This window comes from Acytostelium subglobosum, assembly GCF_000787575.1.
Source record: "Acytostelium subglobosum LB1 DNA, scaffold: scaffold36, whole genome shotgun sequence".
Lineage (NCBI taxonomy): Eukaryota > Evosea > Eumycetozoa > Acytosteliales > Acytosteliaceae > Acytostelium > Acytostelium subglobosum.
Genome location: NW_012236497.1, coordinates 58223 through 79324, shown reverse-complemented (window position 1 = coordinate 79324; position 21102 = coordinate 58223). Strand labels below are relative to the sequence as shown.

At 42.6% G+C, this 21102-nt stretch overlaps 12 protein-coding genes across 12 annotated transcripts; 4 read left to right on the top strand and 8 right to left on the bottom strand.

The window, feature by feature from the left end:
* Positions 1-276: 276 nt before the first annotated feature.
* SAMD00019534_119150 (hypothetical protein) lies at positions 277-1728 on the top strand (the record flags this gene model as incomplete). The annotated part of the gene is made up of 3 exons (XM_012892840.1): positions 277-508; positions 567-599; positions 662-1728. 3 exons carry the CDS (start codon positions 277-279, stop codon positions 1726-1728), a joined length of 1332 nt encoding a protein of 443 aa, XP_012748294.1.
* Positions 1729-3277: 1549 nt separating this feature from the next.
* Positions 3278-3913, bottom strand: SAMD00019534_119140 (hypothetical protein; the record flags this gene model as incomplete). The annotated part of the gene is made up of 1 exon (XM_012892839.1): positions 3278-3913. The coding sequence occupies one exon, from the start codon at positions 3911-3913 to the stop codon at positions 3278-3280; it is 636 nt and encodes a 211-aa protein (XP_012748293.1).
* A 95-nt stretch (positions 3914-4008) lies between these two features.
* SAMD00019534_119130 (hypothetical protein) lies at positions 4009-4635 on the top strand (the record flags this gene model as incomplete). The annotated part of the gene is made up of 2 exons (XM_012892838.1): positions 4009-4273; positions 4406-4635. The coding sequence occupies 2 exons, from the start codon at positions 4009-4011 to the stop codon at positions 4633-4635; spliced, it is 495 nt and encodes a 164-aa protein (XP_012748292.1).
* A 2270-nt stretch (positions 4636-6905) lies between these two features.
* Positions 6906-7112, bottom strand: SAMD00019534_119120 (hypothetical protein; the record flags this gene model as incomplete). Its single annotated transcript, XM_012892837.1, has 1 exon — positions 6906-7112. A coding segment is annotated over one exon (207 nt), but the record flags the coding sequence as incomplete, so codon positions are not given.
* Positions 7113-9382: 2270 nt separating this feature from the next.
* On the top strand, positions 9383-11956 carry SAMD00019534_119110 (hypothetical protein; the record flags this gene model as incomplete). Its single annotated transcript, XM_012892836.1, has 1 exon — positions 9383-11956. The coding sequence occupies one exon, from the start codon at positions 9383-9385 to the stop codon at positions 11954-11956; it is 2574 nt and encodes an 857-aa protein (XP_012748290.1).
* A 182-nt stretch (positions 11957-12138) lies between these two features.
* On the bottom strand, positions 12139-12831 carry SAMD00019534_119100 (hypothetical protein; the record flags this gene model as incomplete). Its single annotated transcript, XM_012892835.1, has 1 exon — positions 12139-12831. One exon carries the CDS (start codon positions 12829-12831, stop codon positions 12139-12141), a length of 693 nt encoding a protein of 230 aa, XP_012748289.1.
* A 60-nt stretch (positions 12832-12891) lies between these two features.
* Positions 12892-14919, bottom strand: SAMD00019534_119090 (hypothetical protein; the record flags this gene model as incomplete). Its single annotated transcript, XM_012892834.1, has 1 exon — positions 12892-14919. The coding sequence occupies one exon, from the start codon at positions 14917-14919 to the stop codon at positions 12892-12894; it is 2028 nt and encodes a 675-aa protein (XP_012748288.1).
* Positions 14920-15106: 187 nt separating this feature from the next.
* On the bottom strand, positions 15107-15850 carry SAMD00019534_119080 (hypothetical protein; the record flags this gene model as incomplete). The annotated part of the gene is made up of 1 exon (XM_012892833.1): positions 15107-15850. The coding sequence occupies one exon, from the start codon at positions 15848-15850 to the stop codon at positions 15107-15109; it is 744 nt and encodes a 247-aa protein (XP_012748287.1).
* Positions 15851-15855: 5 nt separating this feature from the next.
* Positions 15856-17317, bottom strand: SAMD00019534_119070 (hypothetical protein; the record flags this gene model as incomplete). The annotated part of the gene is made up of 2 exons (XM_012892832.1): positions 15856-16987; positions 17052-17317. Coding segments are annotated over 2 exons (1398 nt in total), but the record flags the coding sequence as incomplete, so codon positions are not given.
* A 435-nt stretch (positions 17318-17752) lies between these two features.
* Positions 17753-18532, bottom strand: SAMD00019534_119060 (hypothetical protein; the record flags this gene model as incomplete). Its single annotated transcript, XM_012892831.1, has 1 exon — positions 17753-18532. The coding sequence occupies one exon, from the start codon at positions 18530-18532 to the stop codon at positions 17753-17755; it is 780 nt and encodes a 259-aa protein (XP_012748285.1).
* A 550-nt stretch (positions 18533-19082) lies between these two features.
* Positions 19083-19439, top strand: SAMD00019534_119050 (hypothetical protein; the record flags this gene model as incomplete). The annotated part of the gene is made up of 1 exon (XM_012892830.1): positions 19083-19439. The coding sequence occupies one exon, from the start codon at positions 19083-19085 to the stop codon at positions 19437-19439; it is 357 nt and encodes a 118-aa protein (XP_012748284.1).
* A 294-nt stretch (positions 19440-19733) lies between these two features.
* Positions 19734-20508, bottom strand: SAMD00019534_119040 (hypothetical protein; the record flags this gene model as incomplete). Its single annotated transcript, XM_012892829.1, has 3 exons — positions 19734-19936; positions 20011-20343; positions 20427-20508. Coding segments are annotated over 3 exons (618 nt in total), but the record flags the coding sequence as incomplete, so codon positions are not given.
* Positions 20509-21102: the final 594 nt, after the last annotated feature.

The following is a 21102-nucleotide window of genomic DNA, read 5'->3' as shown; positions in this document are numbered from 1 at the left end:
AGTTCTCGTCCCAATAGTACTCTTTGAATAATGACATGTTATATCTGTTAGAGATAAATTGTTTAATTTGATTTAATTTATTTGTTTTTGAGTTTATGTGTTTCCAAAATGGGACTAGCAGATCATCTTCAACACACAAAACCAAAAGCTCTACTCACTCATTTATTGTTCACACTACATAACAACTACCTGTACATACATTATCTGTTCATATTTATCACTGCCTAACTCTATTCATTCTTATCTCCTCGTTGTCCAACTCTATTATTTATCATCATGTCTAATCATCCACAACCACAACCACAACAACAGCAACAACATCAACAACCTTGGGTCCCCGATCCAAATATCCAAGCACAAGTTGATGTATTGGAGAACAACAACAACCTCACAGATCAACAACGACTCTCCATAATTAGGAGTATCAGCACCGATATTCGATATCTGCCCCAGAGGTTGCTTCTTCTACTTGCTGCTCAAGGTGCCCCACAACCAGTAGTCCAAGCTCGTAAGTACAAACAACATCGGCGAAATGTCTTCATTCAATACTAACATACACACTCAAGCCGGTGTTGCAGGAGGAGGTGGTGGCCAAGCGCGTAAGTAGAAGTGAGAGCGAGTGATGTGTTCGATCGATACTGACCTCTGTTCTCCAATCTAGCATTCGATAGGTTGATAGAGGTACAGGAGGCAACTAACGCCAACATCATCACCCTCACCAATGTCGTCATGGAGTCATCCTTCCAACAAATCGCCTTCTCGGACTGTACCTCCAAGCATTTTGACCGAGTCAAGATTGAGAAGTCTTTGATCATCCACCCACATGTCTTACCCAAGTCCATTCTAGAGAGTGCCACATCCTTGTTTAAGCTCAAGTCGGAGACTGCCAAGATCAAGATTCATCACAAAACAAACGAGTTCAAATGGACTGGGAAAGAAACAGACAACATGAACAATTTCAATGCATGGCTCCACAAACACATCACGTTTCATGACCTCAACCTGCTCGATGTTCACGCACAGACACAGTTCATGTCATACCTCTGCGAAAGAAAGAGATACATGGGTAGCACAGACTTTGTCATCTCAATGGTCAATGACATTGAATCAGTCAACCGACATATCAACATCACTATCGAGCTGAAGATGCAGGCACCAGAGTCCAGAGACAGATACCAGACAATGCTTCAGCTCATTTCTGCCAGCCAAATGTCCAAGGACCACACACCAGTAGTTTCAATTCTCACTGATGTAAATACGACTTGGATCATCTATTGGTATTCAGCAGAAAACACTATCAGCTTCATTGAGGTCAACAGACCTGTCGGTATGTCTATTCTTCAAGCTCTCATCAACAAGCATCACATAATAAGTCACAAGAAGATTAAGTTGGGCTCTGGCACTGGCGATGGTGGTGATGATGGAGACAAAGGTGGCGATCCGAAAGAACGTCAGGCACGTGATATATTCTCGTCCGCGCTGAACCCTTTCAACATATCATTCCCAGGACCAGGCAACAAACGGAAATTAGATGAAACTAACGACGGCATTGAATCTGGAACTCACTGCGAGGACTTGTTCGATTACATCGCTCTGAAGCTCAGACCTGCAATCCCTTACTCGGATCGATTCATTTTCGACTCACTCATTGTCGATATCGACGATGAACAAGAGATAGCGCACGAACCAAGTCATCAGATGTCTACCTTCTTGGAGGAGGTAGCATAACAGCACCTAATCATCATCAATACAATTTGTTACTATCCTCACACCCACTCACACCCACACTCGGTGAACTCTTGGTGAACAGTTGGTGAACAAACGGTGAACAATCGGTGAACAGCGTGTGAACTTTCGGAAGTACGTGCTGACCAACGTGCTGAGACTCTCCTGGTAACTCTCTTGGCCGTGCAAACTGTTACAGCGCTAACAGGTATCGAAAGTAGAATTGTTGGTAGAATCGAGGGATCGTCCTTGTATTTATTAAAGGTTATTAATTCTATTATTTTGAACTTCTAAACTCTATTTCTACTACAATTCTACATTGATTAGACAGATACTCTTTTCCAACGTGCTTACTGTTATGGCGGTGACAGGTACTGAAAGTAGAATTGTAGTAGAATTAGGAAAACAACCTTCTTTAATTAGGATTAAAGTATTTCTAATATTTGATCTTAAAGTCTCTATTTCTACTACAATTCTACATTATTGATACAGATACCTTTTTTAAAAGAAGAAGAGTGTATAAAACTATGGATAGGAGAGTTTGGAAGTCGGAAATGAAGGAGCGCCAGCTCCGTAATGTTGCGAAGCCAGCGGCGATGAGTTATCCACACACGTTAATAAATGTTAGATTTAAAGTTATAAATGTTGTTATTATTAGATTTGTACATACAATGGAAATTGATCTCTATCTTTGTGGAGTACCATGGTGTTGGCCATACCATGGAGGTTGTCTCCCAAATGCAATGCTGAGCAATACTGAATGGCGTTGATCAAACTATTCATACTCTATGGATGACTGGCCAATCTGTTGTTGTTGCAAAAGATCGACTTGATTGAACGGTGATCAGTGTCTTTGGATGGTCCAGTGGGACTGGGTGTCCACATCATCAGTTGGAAATATGTCCTAAACTGGTAGGCATTGTGTTCGTGTGATTGGAAGTGCACAAGGTTTCCTCTGGTGATCTTGGTGGGAAAGTAGATTACTGTAGAGTGTGGACAGGTAGAGAGAACTCGTTTGAGGAAATTGTGATAGTTGATAATGGACGCCAAGGTATTGTTGTTGTTGTTGTTGTTGTGACCAATTATCTCCATGATTGATTGATAGACTGGACTGTATTGTACTTGATCGATGGATCGTATATAGTCAATGTGATTAAAGAGAGAGACGATATGCTCGTATGGAGGGAAGAGGACAATGATGGACGGGGTTGTTGTTGTTGTTGATGATGGGGTGCCCTTGCTTGGCAGTAGGTAGCGTTGGACAAAGTGATCAAATACATGGTGGTATCTAAACAACCGATCAATTGAAGAGGTGATGATGTTGGGCAGATTGTGTTGACAACACACTTGATAAACTTCTTTGATTAGAGATTCTATAATAGATTGTCAGTCAAGAGACACACATTGATACTGTATCCAAATTGTATTACAACTTACTATCATAGAGTGTCTCTATCAACTTTGGATCAACTGTGCTTACAGAGTCGGGGTACTTGAAGAAGGCATTGGCAGCAATTTCTTGATGTACCTCAAAACGGGTAATGGATGGGAATCATTTGGCTCCAATGTCTGATTGTAGCATGATATAGGTTTGATCCTTGTTGTCTATAGATACGGATGTCCGACTCACAATCAATCCATTGGACATGTCATTGAAGAAGGGTCTGTATACATTGTCGACACAGTCTGGCATTCTCAAGATGTCCTTGGTTTGATGGTACCTTTGAGTGTACACTGAGTGATCGTTGCACAGAGTTATAGAGTAACTCATTTGAGTCTGGTAGTACTTGAGCAGTGAATCAAGACTATCTGTAGTGTGGCTGTAGAACTTGCAAACCACTGAGTTCAATTGCATTTTGTGTCTTGTACACTCCAAACCATTGTAGACAATGAGCTCTCCATCGGCAAGAGGATACCATCGATTGGTTTCAAAGTTGACATAGATGCCACCTCTGTAGTGAACGCCATCGGCCAGATGAATGTGATTCTGAAGTACAACCAACCTGATTGACTTGTTCTTGAACTGGGACCAGATATCGTTCAACTCGTCACTCCTTCTGGTCAAGCGATCGATATGCACGATGAGCAGCATATCGTCTGTAGAGAGGTCATCGAATAGTCTTTGAATTTGTACACGTTGGCCCAAGGTGAAGAGATACGATGATGTATACTCTAGAGTGACCATCATGTTGGAGGTCCGAGTGGGATATCAAGAAGAAGTTCCCATCTCGAGTTGACAATCGAAGTCAACAGGTCTACTTGGATGTACTACTACCTCTGATTATGACATCGCTTTCATCAGTGGTGGCAACATGCCCCGTCAACATCCAACAACAACTCCATGCCTTGATGAAGATTGCAAAGGTTCCATTCAGTCACTCTACAATGGCCTACGACCCAACTCTTGCCTTTGTGACACTATTCTTCTTCATGTATATGTTGAAGGTAAACAATGGACAACTTCCACCAGTGGCTTCACTCTGCCAGAACTTTGCCAACTACTATAGTGGGTTCCAAGAGTACTTGCCTAGATTTGGTATTATCGATAGTATGGTCTACTCCAAGTTGGTGTATACATTCATTACACATCACCTTGGAGATAGGAGCGGTCAACATAGCTAACTTGTTGAATGGCAATTCCCTCCAATTCAATCCTACTCTGCAATCATTATGTGCACAGTCAAGAATAGAAGACATGTACCATGTGTCTACACCATTGATCCATTGCTGGGTCTAGATGAACTTCTTGAAGCAATGTATGGTGACAAGTCGAACCAAGTTGACTTGTCAATGGTCGTAGACACTAGGAACTTCCTGGTCAATGGACTTCAAGGAGGATTGATCCTTTTTGTGCGCTACCCCAGCTTGAAGGCATCTGGTCAAAGACATCTTGGAGTGGGTCTTCCATAGGTGGAGGACCAACCAATCCTTTTGGTTTGACATTTGGTCTACCTTGGTTGGATCTTTGTCTCTTGTCCCTGGTACCATAATAGTTATTGTCGTAGGTACGTTTGGTAGTGGTGGTCGTGGTGGTCGTCGTCGTCGTCGTGGCTGTAGATACTTCCTCAAACTTCTTTGATTGATCAGTAGACTTGTAAAGGTTGAGGAATGGGTAAAGGGACCGTGGGTAAGAAGGGAGTATCATTATTAAGAACTTGATACCCTGATAGTACGCATAGACGGCTTGTTGACCAAACAACTGGACCTCTTTTGGCATTGTTGATACAGAGGTATTTAGAGTCAACATAACTTTTAGTGCCTCTGTCAATTGATCAATTGGTTTGTCCTAAAGGGTATTATAATGTTGTGTACCATTGGTAAGTACAATATTACTTTATATAATATAAATGTGATGATGACATACTTTGGTAGTTTTGTTGTTGTTGCTGGCAACCTTCATAGCTAATACATATTGTAGTGGTTGATATGTATGACTGGCGATACTGGATGGGTTGAATAATATTGCATAGACTAGTAGTCCTCTTGTCTCCAACTCTCCAATGAATTGTTTACATATATCGTCGCGTTGGGTCACTGTAGCCTCCCATTCACCGACCAACTCCAACAATCCTTTACAAGAATCCTCAAGCAACAATGACATTGTTATGTATAAATAAATGATCCAAGAACAATATATATATATTTGTTGTAAGCTAATACTACGTTGTTGTTATTATTGTTGTTGTTGTTGTTGTTGTGTAATGGAAGATGAGTTTCCAAACAATTGTCCAGTCAATCAATCTAACAAACCCAATCAAAATATTGTTGGAACGACATTGATTGACTGAAGTTTTTGGGAATGTGAGGTGCGTGAGTTGGCAACTGTGCCTTGGCTGTTACTATGTATGGGTGCAAGAAGGAAAGAGTGATACTTACTTGTCCCATCTCTGATCGACAAGCTTACCCTGGTCTCCTCTGATATCATTTCCATTGTCATCAATGGCTCACATACATTATGTGCGATATGATCGAGTAAGAAGTCGAGTGAAGGTAGACATCCTCGGGAGGTTGCATTGGATCTATTGTCTATTGTAAGTCCAATTAGAAAACATACACATTATGATCTAAACTACTGCTATGCTATACATACATTGAACTAGGCCTTTATTCTCGGGGGGCTCCAAAATGGACTTGACAAAGCAACGCGGTGAGCAGGATGTGTAGTAGGTCGTGCTGACAGAGTCTGTGGTTGTTGTATTGCTTGGCACGACATGTTCCCAACGTCTTTGAATCGACGACCAAGATTGCAACAGACTGTTTAGTGTGTTGACACCTGAATTCATCGTGTTGTCTAATCAAACGTCTGAGTTACTGTTGGAATGCTTTCAGACATAGTGTCTGATTTTGAACATATATATGTATGAATAGTGTTGCACCGATTACCTTAACTATGCCACGTTTCTCTATTCATTGCTCTCAACTTGACAAAGGTCATACAACTGGAAGATCTTTACACAGGATGAACAACACCAACACACAACCACCACACCTATGATTATTATTATTTGTTTGATGATGTTGGACATCGACAGGAAGGGAGACAGTGAAAAAAAAACTGTTTTGTGGGACATCTGAGAATCGAACTCAGGACGGACAGATCCGAACTGCCCATGATACCATTTCACCAATGTCCCTTGACAAATCGCATAATTAATGTGACTTCAAACTTTATAGTTGGGAGGGTCACATTTTTGGTTGACATTAACCTTTAGGTATTTATACCCCTTTTTTATTTGGAACTAGACAAAGGTGATTGGTAAAACCAAATTAGGCTGGAACCTATTGTGTTTTTTTTGGTAGTACTTTTAATGCCTTTGTCGTTGAACTTGAAGGATGCTGGCATTCCACGGAATAATGTTGAACAGACAGTCCAAAGAAACGCATAATCCAACTGATGAATCCGGATGAGGTGACATCATTACCACATTGAGTGTATTAGAATTATCACGCTCATTCTCCTTTAGATCGGACAAAACACCTTGTAGTAGTCTGACTTGTCCATTGATATTGTTGGTCAAGTGCCCTTGATGTCGTGTTTCCCATTGATGTTACCGTAGTAGGAGGTATGACTTCTTAAAAACAAAGTGATACTATCGCCATTCGTCCCTGTACGTCGACTTCATTAGCACGTCAATGATGTCGTCCTCCTACTTGTGACCTATGAACTGGCGCCAATCTCATTCACCTTGACCTCGATGAGTGATGGGAGCTGTGTGTATTGTTCGAGTTGCTGGACATCCTCTTCTGATGAAGTTGCTGGTGTAGTCAATATGTTGGGACTTGGTAAGATGTACATTGAACACTGAGCGGATGATAAAGGATGACGAATCCATTCGATTGTTGAGTGACGTCCGCGCCATCGTGGTGCCAATGATTGCTTCTGCCATGTGTCCTACCAGCTGTCAATGATGGAACTGCAAATCCCAATCAATGAAAGTGTCTTCCACGGTACATCAGACTAATAGTCGCCACTGAGTGACTCGACATTGTTGGCATCCTGCAAAGCAACAGCGTAATCAGCATCTTTGGCTAAATCCATCTCTCTATGTTGTTAATAATATACGCTTCCTGTTGGCTCCATACCTATAAGGTCTTCAGCCATCTGGAAGCACTGAACGCCTCTCAGATGTAATTGCAGTGAGCGTTAACAATTAATGTTGCGTTAAAGCATAAAACACAACCTTCACATGACATACCATCGTGTTTGAATAAGTGAGTGATGAAAGGTCCTAAGCATTGTAAGTAGGAGGTTTGTCAACAAGTCTACTACTACTTCTACGTCAGTGTTGGTGTTTCAATTAACATGATTGAGAGAGTCTTTGAATGGTTGGCACACCTCAATCTTGTGTGTGTGTGTTATTTGTGGACGTTGGCTGTCTATACATGTAAAGAGGTAGTTTGAATAGTATGTGTTTATTTGTTTGTTGGAATGATCATCAAATAAAAGGAGTTAAGGTCAAACCAAAAAAATGCCCCACCCAACTAAAAAGTTTGAAGTAAGATTAATAATGCGATTTGTCAAGGGACATTGGTGAAATGGTATCATGGGCAGTTCGGATCTCCTTCCTCGGATTACTGTGTATGGTCCTATATATTACTATTAAATAATGGATGATTATTATTATTATTTTTAATCAATCCAGTTTATTTGATTTGTGTGGTTGGAGATCAGATTCATCAATGTCAGATATGTCCTCCAAGTCACCAAAATCCTGTTTCGGGAGATATGATAACCATTCATCTCTTGGTCGTTTGGTCAATATCCTGCTAAGAGTTCTCCTACTTTGATCTGAGAATCTAGATAGATTGGGGTCTGAGACTGGAAGTTTACAGAGTTGAGGTCTTGGAACCTTTACAACAGGAATGTCATCATCTGGAGTATATAAAATCTTCTCGGGTCTTTGAGTAGCTTCAACAACCAATTTCTGTTTTGGAATGTTATTGTTGGTCCATTTAACAAACACCTCCTTTCTCTTATTGTTGATCTTGATCTGTTCTGGATTTTGGCAAAACTCCCAAAATAATTGGTGCTCCATGTAAGTGTGAGATCGTCCATATTTCTATAGAGAAAGTAGATAATTATTATTAATAATTTATAATAATCAATATAATAATAATATTGATATACTTACAAACATTGTAAACACTCTTTGGTGGACACCAAGTATTTGAATTCATTAAATGTTGTACACATCCTCATCTCTCTTGTTGTTTTGAGAAATGGTGAACAACTATTGGCCTCGAACAACATTTGCTCTGGGACAGTAAAGTTATTGATCCAATCTTTAATACAGTGTGACTTGGAAGTATATGGTAGTGTTGGTCAAGGTGGTGAAGTTGGTTTAGAAACATTTGTTGATTTAAGTCCCCAGGTTGGTCTTTGAATAGAAGATAATCTTATTGGTAGATTGTTCATCTTATTGGTATGTGTATTGTTGTTAAAGTATTAATTTGTTATATATTGATCAGATCTACTATACCAGTATTTATATCTTTCCAGTTGGAACCAAAAACAATGAAAAAAGTCAATCACAATTGGGATTTTTTGGTCAATCAAATGATTGACCTTGCCTCCCCCACTCAGTCAATCTTTTAATTAACTTTGATAATCTTGATGATTGTGACATCTATATGTGTGTGTATAACTCTGGGGGGCCCCGATCCAACATTACATCCGCTTCGCGGATTCCATTATTTCCTTCAACTTTATTAATTTTATATTCTTTTATCTATTCTCTTTTATTATTATTATTTTTTTTTGGGGAGTCTAGGGAGGATAATAATAATAATAATAATAATAGAACAAAAAGTGTATCCGTTGCAACTTGGGGAGGGAAGGGAGGGGAATAGGGATAGGGAATTTGGGGAAAAAGAGGATGTGTATCGACATAGGGAGGTTGGGGAGTCAATGGTGAAAACTTTTTAATAATAGAAAGAAATTATTTGATTCTTTAATTTCTTCCACCATTGACTCCCCGACTCCCTGTTTGGACACTGATCCTCCTGCAGGAAGTCCTCAAAGTAAAGGTTGCAAAAAAAATTCAAATTGTCGTGATTTCGGTTGAAACAAAACGGGCAATATGAAGGGCAAGGGTAACCAAAATTTCACAAGACCTAGCTCCATACTTGTAACTATCTATATTCTTTTTCTATTGGGATGCATCATCAACAACAGCAAGCTAGAGTGTCATTCCTGACAGTGTTCAGGAGCACTGTAATCAGGGGACAGATCTTTGAACAACGCAGAGATATACAGGTTGGAGCTCAGAGATCGCTATCAGCCTGTATCATCCATGGCAGGATTGCATTGTTTATCAAGCTCTTTGATGAGCTTGCTGATGTCATCGAGGAGAGAGTATTGTCATCACCACCATCATCAGCTCTATTGAGCGTGGATACGACAATTGTGGCACCTAGAAGGGGCATCGCCATGAAGGTGCAACCCAGAAAGCTGAACCTGCCAAGAATCGCGACGATACAGGATCGATACGATCAGGAGAGGAATGCGAGCCTGCTGTTGAATAGATACCTGGATGCACTGGATGAGGAGCCAGGATCGTTGCACAAGCTGTTGATGCTGGCTGTCCAGCACCAGAATCGTCAGATATTCCAAGTGCTCTTTGATCACAACATCAAGATGAACAATGCACATCACAACGTTCTGACGACCGATGCACTCAATTCAACGTTGGCGAGCAATGACACCGAGTTCCTCTCGTATCTTCTGATCAACTGCACCTGTGATCGTGTTGCACACGGCAAGCATCTCATCGATATCACCAAGATCGGCTGGAGGACACTGGTCGACTTCAAGATGTTCAACTGCCTCATGGACCACATCCACCTGTTCCACTTCTCGTCCCGTGATCTCATCCACTGGAAAGCATCGGAACAGTTCATCAAGTCGATTGGATCGACCGAGAGTGCACTGGAGTTCATCACCTCTGTTGGGCTTCTCTTCCACTGCATCGATCGCACAAATGTCATACAGATCGTCCAGTCAACATTGCTGCACTACTTCAGTATGGATCTGCTCGAGAACATCAATCGAACACTGCCAGAGCTCCTTCAAGATGGCAGTCTCGCACCCGTTGTCTGTCGCTCCCTCTCGAACTACCTCACCTTTGTGGCATTGAAGATGAAGCTAGACAATGTTGGCATTGGCACCGCTGACATTGTCCGCAATGGCGTGATCAATGGAGACTTGCAACTGGTGCAATATGTTCACGCCGAGTGTGTCCAACTGGGAACACCGTTCATCGTTGGATTGGATGCGATTCCGAAAGCATTGGAACAAGGCCATTTGGAGATTGTCCTGTACCTGTTGGATCACTGTGACGATGCCAACGAGAGACAGTGTTGGGTCCACACGATTGACCAGTCGATACAATCGATCAAGCTCATTCAACGCCTGATCTCTCATCCAAACATCAACATCGCACTCGATGGCGAGGCATTGCTCAAAGAACTGATTCGGTCTGATCGCATTGAGCTGTTTCAATTCTTGGACAACCATTTATCTCAGCAGCAACAGCAACTTACATATCTCGAATGTGATCATATTCTCGGTGCCATCAGCTCATCAACATCACTTTCTCCTGGCGCCACTGCATCGATGGTGCGCACCTTTCTCGCTAATCATCCCAATGCATTTGCCATCGATAGCGGTTACACATTGTGCTCATTTCAGTACCTGCTCAACGATGCAGTCAGAGAATACATCATTGAGAGTGTGCCAGCGCAACATCGCCCCCTCACTTTGGACGACCTGGCCATATGCATATGGAGCATGGGCCGTGAGCATGAAGACGCCAATATCCGATTGGATTTGCTTCAAGGACTCCTGAACAGCGACATCATCAGTCCTGTATACCGATCGAATAGTCGTGTCTATCCAATCGACCAGGCCATCTCAAACAAATGTTATGAGATGGTGCAGCCACTGTGCAACAAGTATCCAAGAATATGTCTCTATACTTGCGATATCTTCCCCGATTTGGCTAGGCATGGCAAGCTCGAGATACTCCAACTTCTCCTCAATCGCAAAAGGCAGTCCGTCCCGTCACACACGATGTCATATGGGCACGAACACTTGGATATCGTTCGTTATCTCCTCGATCAGCCATATGTGTGCTCGTCTGACGTCTCACAAACAATACTCGATGCGTCAACCAATGGAGTCCTGGAGACAGTGGAGTATCTGACAACACACCGAACAGAGGCCACCACCACCGAAGCAATGGAAAAATCAGCTTCCAATGGACATTTGGATGTTGTCACCTTCTTACACCACAAGCGAACTGAAGGCCGCACATCCAGAGCCTACTCTGGTGCGGCCGCTGGTTCTCATACACAAGTCTTTGAGTTCCTCCTCTCGATGTGTCAAATGGAACATCACTGCACACCGGAAAACATGGCAAACCTAATCATCGATGCATTGCTCTCTGGCAGTCACGATATTCTTCACATGATTATCCAATATGAGCGACAGTTGGCAGCTGGAACAGAGCAGACGAGATGGGAGGAGATCCATCAGAGTCTAGTGGGCGGCAGCCACACTCATATTCGCAAGACCTTGGCCAAGTGCGTCCAAAACAACTGGCACCAATGCTTACGGCTCCTATTCGACACGTTTGACATGCCAACGTCGCTCATCGAGTTCACACTCAACCAATCAATCAGCCATGGACAACTTCATCTGGTGGCGCACCTGCTCAACAACCTGAGCTGATTGGCCAGGAGATCGTTCAAACATCAACCAATAAGACAGGACTACATCAGAGTTGTACCTGGACGTCCATTCCTCATCATCATCATTGTTGGTTTGATCTTTGAACTCGTCACTGCACAGCGACGGACATCATCTTTTATGACACTGTTGCCATGATGTTGGATGGCGGCGATGTGATTTCTTTAATCGTAAAATCCATCGGGGTTCGCGTCACTGCTTTCTTGCCAATCCCAGAAGGTTTCACAGTAGGCAATACCCTCATCAGACTGATTCTTGACATAGGCTGTGGCGCCATTAAGGGCTGTCATGTAGACATTGGGGGTGGTTGGGATCCAATCTGCGCTGGGGAAGAGGCCGTGGAGCGAGTTCCACCATCCATCATTGTCGTTGTTGTTGATCGTAGCAATATTATCCCTGCTCATCTCTCGGATGAGCGGCATGAGTGGGGAGAAGGATAGGGCCTGGATGGAGGTAATACCAGTAAACACTTTGGCCGAGTCGCTAATCTCCACCATGACATATGATGGCGAGGCATCGGTGTTTGGCAGGAAGAGGTAGGAGGGCTGCTCGACGGGCAATGAGACAGCCGTGACACCACAGACATACTTGTCCTCGGGAGCTCCAGTTGGGGAGTTGTCGATGACCTGGTAGTTAAGACCCTGTCGGCTGACGTATTTGGTCGTGACCCCAACCTTTGGCACTCTGGAAGGATTCCACACCTTTTCGCTGATCTCCTTAGCTAGGTCTCTAAGATATGCAAAGGAGCGCCAGTACCAATGTTTAGAGATTGGGTTGTCGCTATTGTACCAACTAAAGTCCCGTGAGAGTTGACCAAAGGCAGCGTAGCCCGGAGTGTAATCGATGTGAGTGGCCATCACGAATTTGTAAAGATAATGTAAGTATCCATCATCATGGTTAAAGAGGATGTTTATCACTTACAAGGAGATAAAGGGCTGAGGAATGGAAACGGGACAGGAGACATGTGGGGGGACCTGAACTTGAAGATTGACATAGACAACCTTGGTGTAGCCACCTGAGTTGACATTGATGGCCATGGAAGTGTAGGCGATGGGCATGGGCGGGATGAGGAGGAACGAGGTGTCTCGGATGACAATGGGCGACAGCAGTCCATCTTTCATCTGGTAGGGTTTCCAGAGATTGGTCACGTAGCCACCAGAGTTGCTCGAGCCTTCCAGGTCCCATCGATAGTCCACCGAGAATTTGTCCGTGGTGCCAGAGGCAACCATGATCAGATTTGTGTACTGGAGGAAATTGCTGGTATCGCCATTGAGGTCCTTGGTAGGAATGCCCTCAGTGTTCATAGGAATTGGTGTGTTGTCCTGGGAGACGTTGATGTAGACCCTGTGGCTGAGGGTGTCGAGGGAGAAGGGGAAGTCGGTGCTGATCTGGTGTTCACCTTTACCAGGGGAGGCAGTGTCGAGGTCGATATAGGACGTGGTGAGGTTGGTAATTGCACTCACTGATGTGATGGATGTCTTGAACTTCCCGTTGAACATAGTGAACGTGTGCAGGGTCTGCTCTTTCATCCAAACTGATTCCATGCCCTGGGCCGAGTTGATCTGGTAGACATAGTACTCCAGCTCGGCTTGGGTCCACTTGGCTAGGATACTCTCGCCCATGATCGTGGTCCAGGTCTCTGGCAGCAGTGCTCTGATCGGGATGATCTGGTAGTCAACCACGATGGGCAGTTGGTCAATCGTGTTGGCCCAAACACCAAACGTTGAAGTGGTGCTGTCATCACCAGGGCCATAGCTGCCGGGTGCACCTCCATAGGTGATCACAGATGTCCTGGTGGTTTTGGAGACAAACTGCTTCATGGACTGTTCATTGACCTCCTCGTTGGTGTCCGAGTTGTAGTTGGCATTGGCGCTGAACACGGGCGAGGTTACTGCAGTGGCCAAGGTCCTGGACGCCTGTTGAGAGTAGGATGACTCGTCCTCCTCCTTGACTTCCGAGCTGGTGATCTGCGTTATCTGCTTCAAGTTCCCACCTAGGCGGCCGGTGAGGTAGATATGCGTGCCGTACTTGACCACAAGGTCACTAAAGTCCTTGGAATAGATGGCGCGCGAAATATCGATGAGGAAGTTGCTGCTCCAGGGGATATGCTGGCGGTCCAAGTTGAGCTCAAAGGCCAACGAGTAGCAAGTGACTGATGTATCGATGAGGGACCCCGTGTTCTTGGAGCTCATCTTCATGGCCTTGGTCACTGACTTGTCGTTGGAGAACGATGCCGACAAGGAGATGCCAATGGGCATACCACCCTTGGAGAAGTCGGCATTGGCCTGGGCGGTCTCAGAGGTGGTGAGGGTCATCGAAGTCTTGAGGGACTGGGCATCAGAGTGGAACGAACTGTTGGTCGAGAAAGTGCACTGGGGCAAAGGTACGACGGACAGTTCCTTGGGTACCTGGTAGAAGGTGCCACGATAGACATCTTGGATGATCTTTTGTTCTCCATCGTCACAAAGGTCGAACCTGAAGATGGGCTGGGGAGCCTGGATGCCAGTTGTCACATCCATGCCAAACTGGAGCTGGTTATAGCCTGGGACACGCCACACCATCTGGTTGGCAATCAGTTTGCCCAAGGTGTCATCGGAGGTTGTGAACTGGACAAAGGTGCCTGGGATGACCTCGTAGGGGGTGTCACATGCCCTTGGGCCAAAGTGGTAGTAGCAGTCGGCCAAGCATTCATTGGGATTGGACTCATCACAAACTTCATTGCCACAGGTCGAGTTGGCGAGTAGATTGGGATGGCCAAAGCCAGCTACCTCGTCGTGATGGCACTTCTCATTCGGGTCAAAGATGAAGTCGCCACAAGTGTTGTAGCTGTAGAAGGCAATGTTGAATGGTTGGTAGTTGGACTTGTCGTTGAGGGAGTATTGGAGGGAGAGGGTGCGAGTTGGATTGGTGCTGGATGGTTGCGCTGTGGCATATGTGATGACCATCTGTGAGCTATCTTGGGGCCGCCTCGGAGGTAGATGGAGGTCATCTGGGGTAGGCCACCGGATGTCCTGTTGAGAGACACCACCTTCAAGTTATCGATCACTACTTGCAGGCTAACACCGGAGAAGTTGAACCGGAAGTGGACCAACCCATCACGAGGGACGAAGAAGTAGGATGTCAGGTTTCCGATCAATGGGCCATCAAGGTTCTCCAACAAGCGGAGGGGGATGTCTGTACGTTGCTGGCGGCTCTTGAGGAGGGTGCAGTTTTGTACTTGTCCGAGGTACAGTGGTAGTCCTGTTGGAGCATTCCAGTGAAGCGGGTTGAGTTACAATCATCAGGGCACGAGAAGAAGTCCTCGACAAACAGCTCACAGGTGTGATCCCCACATTTGGGCATGGTGGGCAGGAGTGGCGAGTCGGTCAACACGTTGGTGCACAGCGAGGCTCCCTTGGCATCGACAACAGTCGAGTCAGCTGAGCAGAATACACTAATTGGGGGCTTGCCGATCACCTGGACTCTGGAGCCAGCTGACACAAGCAGGTTCTCCTCGAATCTTGGATTGGGAATCATCACCACACGGGTATTTCCGGCGAGTGTCGAGTTGGTGATCTCGGCAGTGCTACTGGCCAGATAGAGCGAGGCTCCACTGTTCAATGCCACATTGTTGGTCAAGACACTGGTGGACATGTAGAGGCTGGAATGGTTTAGGTAGATGGTGCCCATATCACTCTTGGAGTTGGATATCTTGACATAGTCCATGTAAACAATGGACTGTCTGACAGAGATAGCTGCGCCGATGGAGTTCACACAATTCACCATTGTGACATTGTAGAACGAAATTATCGAATCGCCCACGATGTCAAAAGCACGTCCCATGCTCAAGCAGTCAATGATGGCACCACCGTACTCTCCGTTTCCAGTGGAGCTCATTAGTAATGATCAACTTTAATAATAGTAATTGCAGCAATTGATATTGGAGACAAATCCAACTTGAATTGTATAGTCGATGAATCCAATACCTTGAATTGGATATTCTCAACTCTAAACTCTGCCGACTCTTGCAACTCGTCAATCTGTGTCCTGGTGGGATAGGTTGGTGAACCTTGACGTTGCCAAGTGGCCAATGGATTACAATTGTCTTGATCGATTCTTCTCAATGTTGCATCATACCTATTGGTTGGTAGATTTTCCAATGTGATCAATACACTTGCACTCTCGATCGTTCCATTTGGTATATTGTAATTGTATACAATGATTGAAATCTCGTCGTGTTGTTGTTCATCGTCCGTAGTAACCAACAAACCAACAGTTGGATGATCAACATCTCCAGTGACCAAGGCACGTTGTTGTCCAGTCTCGTGTAACAACTCAAACGCCTTGAACGATGGTTTGGGTATGTTGTAGATTGTCTGTAGACCAAATCCTTCGTTGAACGGTACTGATTGTTGTCCTTGCTCCTCAAAGATATCAGAGAATGTCCACCAAGAGAATATATCCACAAAACCATAGACATCAATCACATTGAATATGGCAAACGTTGCAGCATACGTATTGTCATGTAGATTGACCTGTGGCAGTAGACCATCATTGTACTCTGTATAGAACAGTGGCATTGATTGTCCAACAGTGTTGCGAGATTGATTCAATACTTGACGCATGATACCTCTTTGGAGTGGTTCAATATCGGTCGGGTACTCGTGAGTGGATACAAAGTCCAGTGCAACATTGTTATCCTTGACAAAGTCCAATGTCTCTTGAAGCCATTGAGATTGACAAGTGGCGGGACCACCAACCATCAACTCTTGACTCACTGATTTGACGGCATCCGAAGTGACCTGAAGCATTGTAAAGTACTCTGTCTGATTACCAGTCCAGAATCCACAGTTTGGTTCGTTCCACACTTCAAAGTACCAAGACTTTACTACATCAAATGAGTAACGATCGATCAAGTGCTCCAAGAATGCAACAATCATATCGGACCATAATTTATAGTCCTTTGGTGGTGTAATGTTGGCCTTGTAATGAAAGATTGTTTGTGTACCTGATGACATTGGTGTTGGCATAAAGCTGTTGTAGTAAGGTAGTATGTTAATATGAATGTTTGATGTATTGTAAGACACTATGATCATACCTCAACTCTACCAATGGTTCAACACCAATTGATAATAAAAAGTCATATACTTGATCTACATTGTAGAAAGAGTATTGGACTTGACCATTTGGTAGTTCTTGATAGACATTCATATCGTCATCAAAGATACCATGGAATCTAACTCTTTGGAAACCAAGTTTCTCACGGGCAATAGTGAGTGCATCCCTCCAATCCTGTCTTGTACCTAACCATGCATGTCCACTACCAACACATCTCTCCCAATAATGATTCCATTCACTCAAGTTCTAAAGATGGTTAACTATAGTTGTAAGTAATTGGAATACAAGAATAAGTGATGTTAACATACATTTAAATTGGCTGTAAAGTTAACGTTGTCTGATTGTACTAGTACTACTGTTAATGATACTAGTAGTACAAATATATATAAAGTTGTATTTGTATTTGTCATTGTTGTTGTTGTTCAGTGATCACAATGATCATCATACTTGTTGAAGTGACTTACAATTGCGACCCATGGTCGTCTGGACCTCCCTCGTCAATCTAGTGAAGGATATCTAATTTGTATCCAAATCTAGATATTTTACAACTACCTAATGTTGATCATTGCACCTCAAGATGTTAATAAATTATTATTTATAATAATACAATGCCACGACTTTATTGTTTGTTACATTGGTTATGTCTTTCTCTATGTCTCTCAATGCCCATTACTAAACTTATCATTGCTTTTGCTGCTGTAAGAACCAAGATACTATTAGATTTGAAAACCACTCTTGATTAACCTTTGATTGTTCTGCACGTTTGATACCATCTGCAATGACATCGTCTGGTATCACACCCTTTCTAGTGAGTAGAACCTCTTTGATCAGTGCCGGTGTGTACTCTGGGTGACCTTGTAACGTTAGGAATGTACGGTTGATCATACCATGATTGTTACACATCTCATTGCCACCATAACACAATAGTTCTTGTGGTTTCTTGGTGACGATCTGTTTGTTGAGACATATAATATCAGAGATCATTTGGTTGTTGTTGTCTTGGTCCTGTTGTTGTTGTGACAGTCCAAGTCCATAACTACGCAACACTGATGGATTGATTACATAGTCATGATCAGACACTTGCCATCCTTTGGGATTGGTATCTACGGTGCCACCGAGTGCCGATGCCACAGCCTGGTGACCAAAGCAAACACCGACCGTCTTGATGTTGTTGGCTTCAAACAACTTGATATGATCCTTTAGCACTGGGATCCATTCATTGTCGTCGTTCACCGATGATCTACTGCCAGAGATGATGAAGCCATTGTATCGATTGGACATGACGTCGTCCCACTTTGGGAACTTTGACTCGGTGACCTCAAACACTGACAAGTCAACACTGACACCCAATTTGTTCAACTTTAACAAGTTTACAAACTGTACATCAATGTCTCCAAACTTGTTCTTTATCTCTGGTATGAACTTGTCACACTTTAATAATCCTATTGTAAGTCTTTTCATCCCAAGTTATATATATGTATATTAAATGATTATTTGTGTTGTGTAAGTTGGAAGTTACTATTGTAAAAAAGTACTAGTTTGTTGTTGTTAGTTTGGTTTGAAGATGATCACCAACATTATTTGAACATCACTCTGCAATTTAATATTATTAATTATGAGTTTTTTAATCAAACTATACAAGTCTAAAAAAGGAAATAGGGATCTCAAGTAGATAGTTCAAGATCTAAAGATCCGAGATGTTTGTGTGTGTTGAAAGTTAATGATAATGATGATGTCACACGTAAATAGTATGTGCACAATGGAGAGATATAAATGTAACACTCGTTAAACATTGCCCCAGGGCTAGTAATGGTAATAACTTTGCAGATTATGTGTGTTGTCCAAAAACAATAAAACCACACCTCAAAACTACCCCCTATTCTTTATTTAATTTAATTTTTTTCAACAACTATATATCCAAACACTGGTGTAGTGTCGAGTTGTTCAAACACAGAATTAGTTTTAGTAATAACAACAACAATAACAACTACACTTACAAATATATATAACTATGTCAACAACATCAGAAGACAATAACCCAACACCTCTATCATCACAAGAGGCAGAGCTTTCAATGTTGGCTAAACTTCAACGCAAGTTTACCATCCCTCCACCACCAAAGAATTTGGTCGATGGAGCCAAGCGTGACTACTTGTTGGTGGGTGGTGCCGGTCTGACCGCCGCAATGCTAGGACTTGGTGTGTGGAACCATGTCAGAGGTGGCAATTCATTGACCACTACCAGGTTCCTCAGAGCTAGAATCTGGGCTCAGGCAATCACCGTTGGAATCATGGGTTTCTATGCCTACAACTATCAACAGACTATCGACGATGAGAACAGAAAGAAGCAAAAGGTTGTTCTCACATAAGTCTAGCAGGAGTGTACTCTCTAGAACAATAGACGATCGCTGCTGCAGTAGTTCATATATATCATTTTAATAATCTATGTTATTTAATAACATAGATAACATTGCACACTTGATGAAGATACCTTATGGTTACATCAACAACAACAACTCACCTCACAATCAAACATACTTTCCATCCCAACAACAACAATGGCGAGCGATCGCATCACAATAAACAAATCAACAACAACAGCAGGCATGAGAAGGCCAAGCTGTTTATAATATACTCTTACATATGATATCAAGTTTATTTTAGTTGATTACTTTACGCGATAGTACTACAACTAGTGCAGCCAAACCAAGTACAGCACTGATCCAAAACATACATGTTTGTCTTGACTTTTTCTTCTTCTTATCCTTTGTACAACATGAGATACATGATACCAGTGCACATGGAATGAACATGGCAAACGCTACACTTATCAGCATGATAATTGATGTCTTTAGAACCTTGTCATCTATATAATAATGTGTTATATGTTAGTGAATGATAATGATAGCCAAATACTACTACCTACTTTGATGTACATACTTGAACTACTACCAAACTCAATAGAGAACTCTATCTGTGCATCTTGATAATAAGAGTAAATGAGTACCTGACCAACAGTACTGATCACTGTAGGTTGTGATTGATTGGTGTCTTTGGTGTAGGTGGCGACGGCCTTGTCCGATGTCAAACCACCAGCGACAATAACCAAAGAGTTGTTGTTCAACTCTAGGTTACGAACGTATAGTACTGTGATATTAACATCCTTGGCCAAATAGGCTGCACCCATATTTGGTACAACTCTCCAACAGAATTGAGTGGAACTTGCTTCAACTGTTATAATACCATGTGTTGCTGTATATTGTGCGCATGTATCTGTCGTGGTTGTTTGTTGTTGTTATAATGTCAATTCTATTAGTTATATTCTTAAGAATTAGTAGTCGTAGTCAGACATGTACCATTTGTGTATTGAGAGTAAGAGTATTGTACATTGCAGACCAGTATCAACAAACTGATAACTAAAATAGAGTGTCTAGACATCTTGTGTGATTATTTAAATATATTTATACAATGTTTAAATATTAATTTGTTATTACAACAACTCAACCAATACTAGAACAACAACATTATGTTTGTGTGTGTTGTGCAACCCAAACAGTTAATTATTTGATTGGCGTCAATTTCAGATCGATCGATCATACCTAGGTGGTATTAATGTGTTTCGTGAGTGTTAGATGTTTTGGGAAGACAGAAGGTCGGAGAATAGGACCTAACAACTACAAGTCCTTGTATGATCATCACATCCTGTTTATCTATGAATTGTTATTGAACTATCCAAACAAATAATACAATTCAAAGTCACTTTTTGATTTACATGTCAATCAACTAGTCATAGACTTCAACTGTTTATATCTTTGGGACAACCGAGTAACTTTCAATCCCGACACGGAATTGAAACAAATAATTTATTTGATTTATTTATTTTAAAACCTTTCGTTTAAACATCACACCCCGACCCTGTGTTCACCACCACACGACTCACACTTATATCTCTTGTAAGTGTTACAGTTACAAGCATTATCCTACACTTCTATCTTTATATATATATAGATACATATAGTATATCTTTTATAT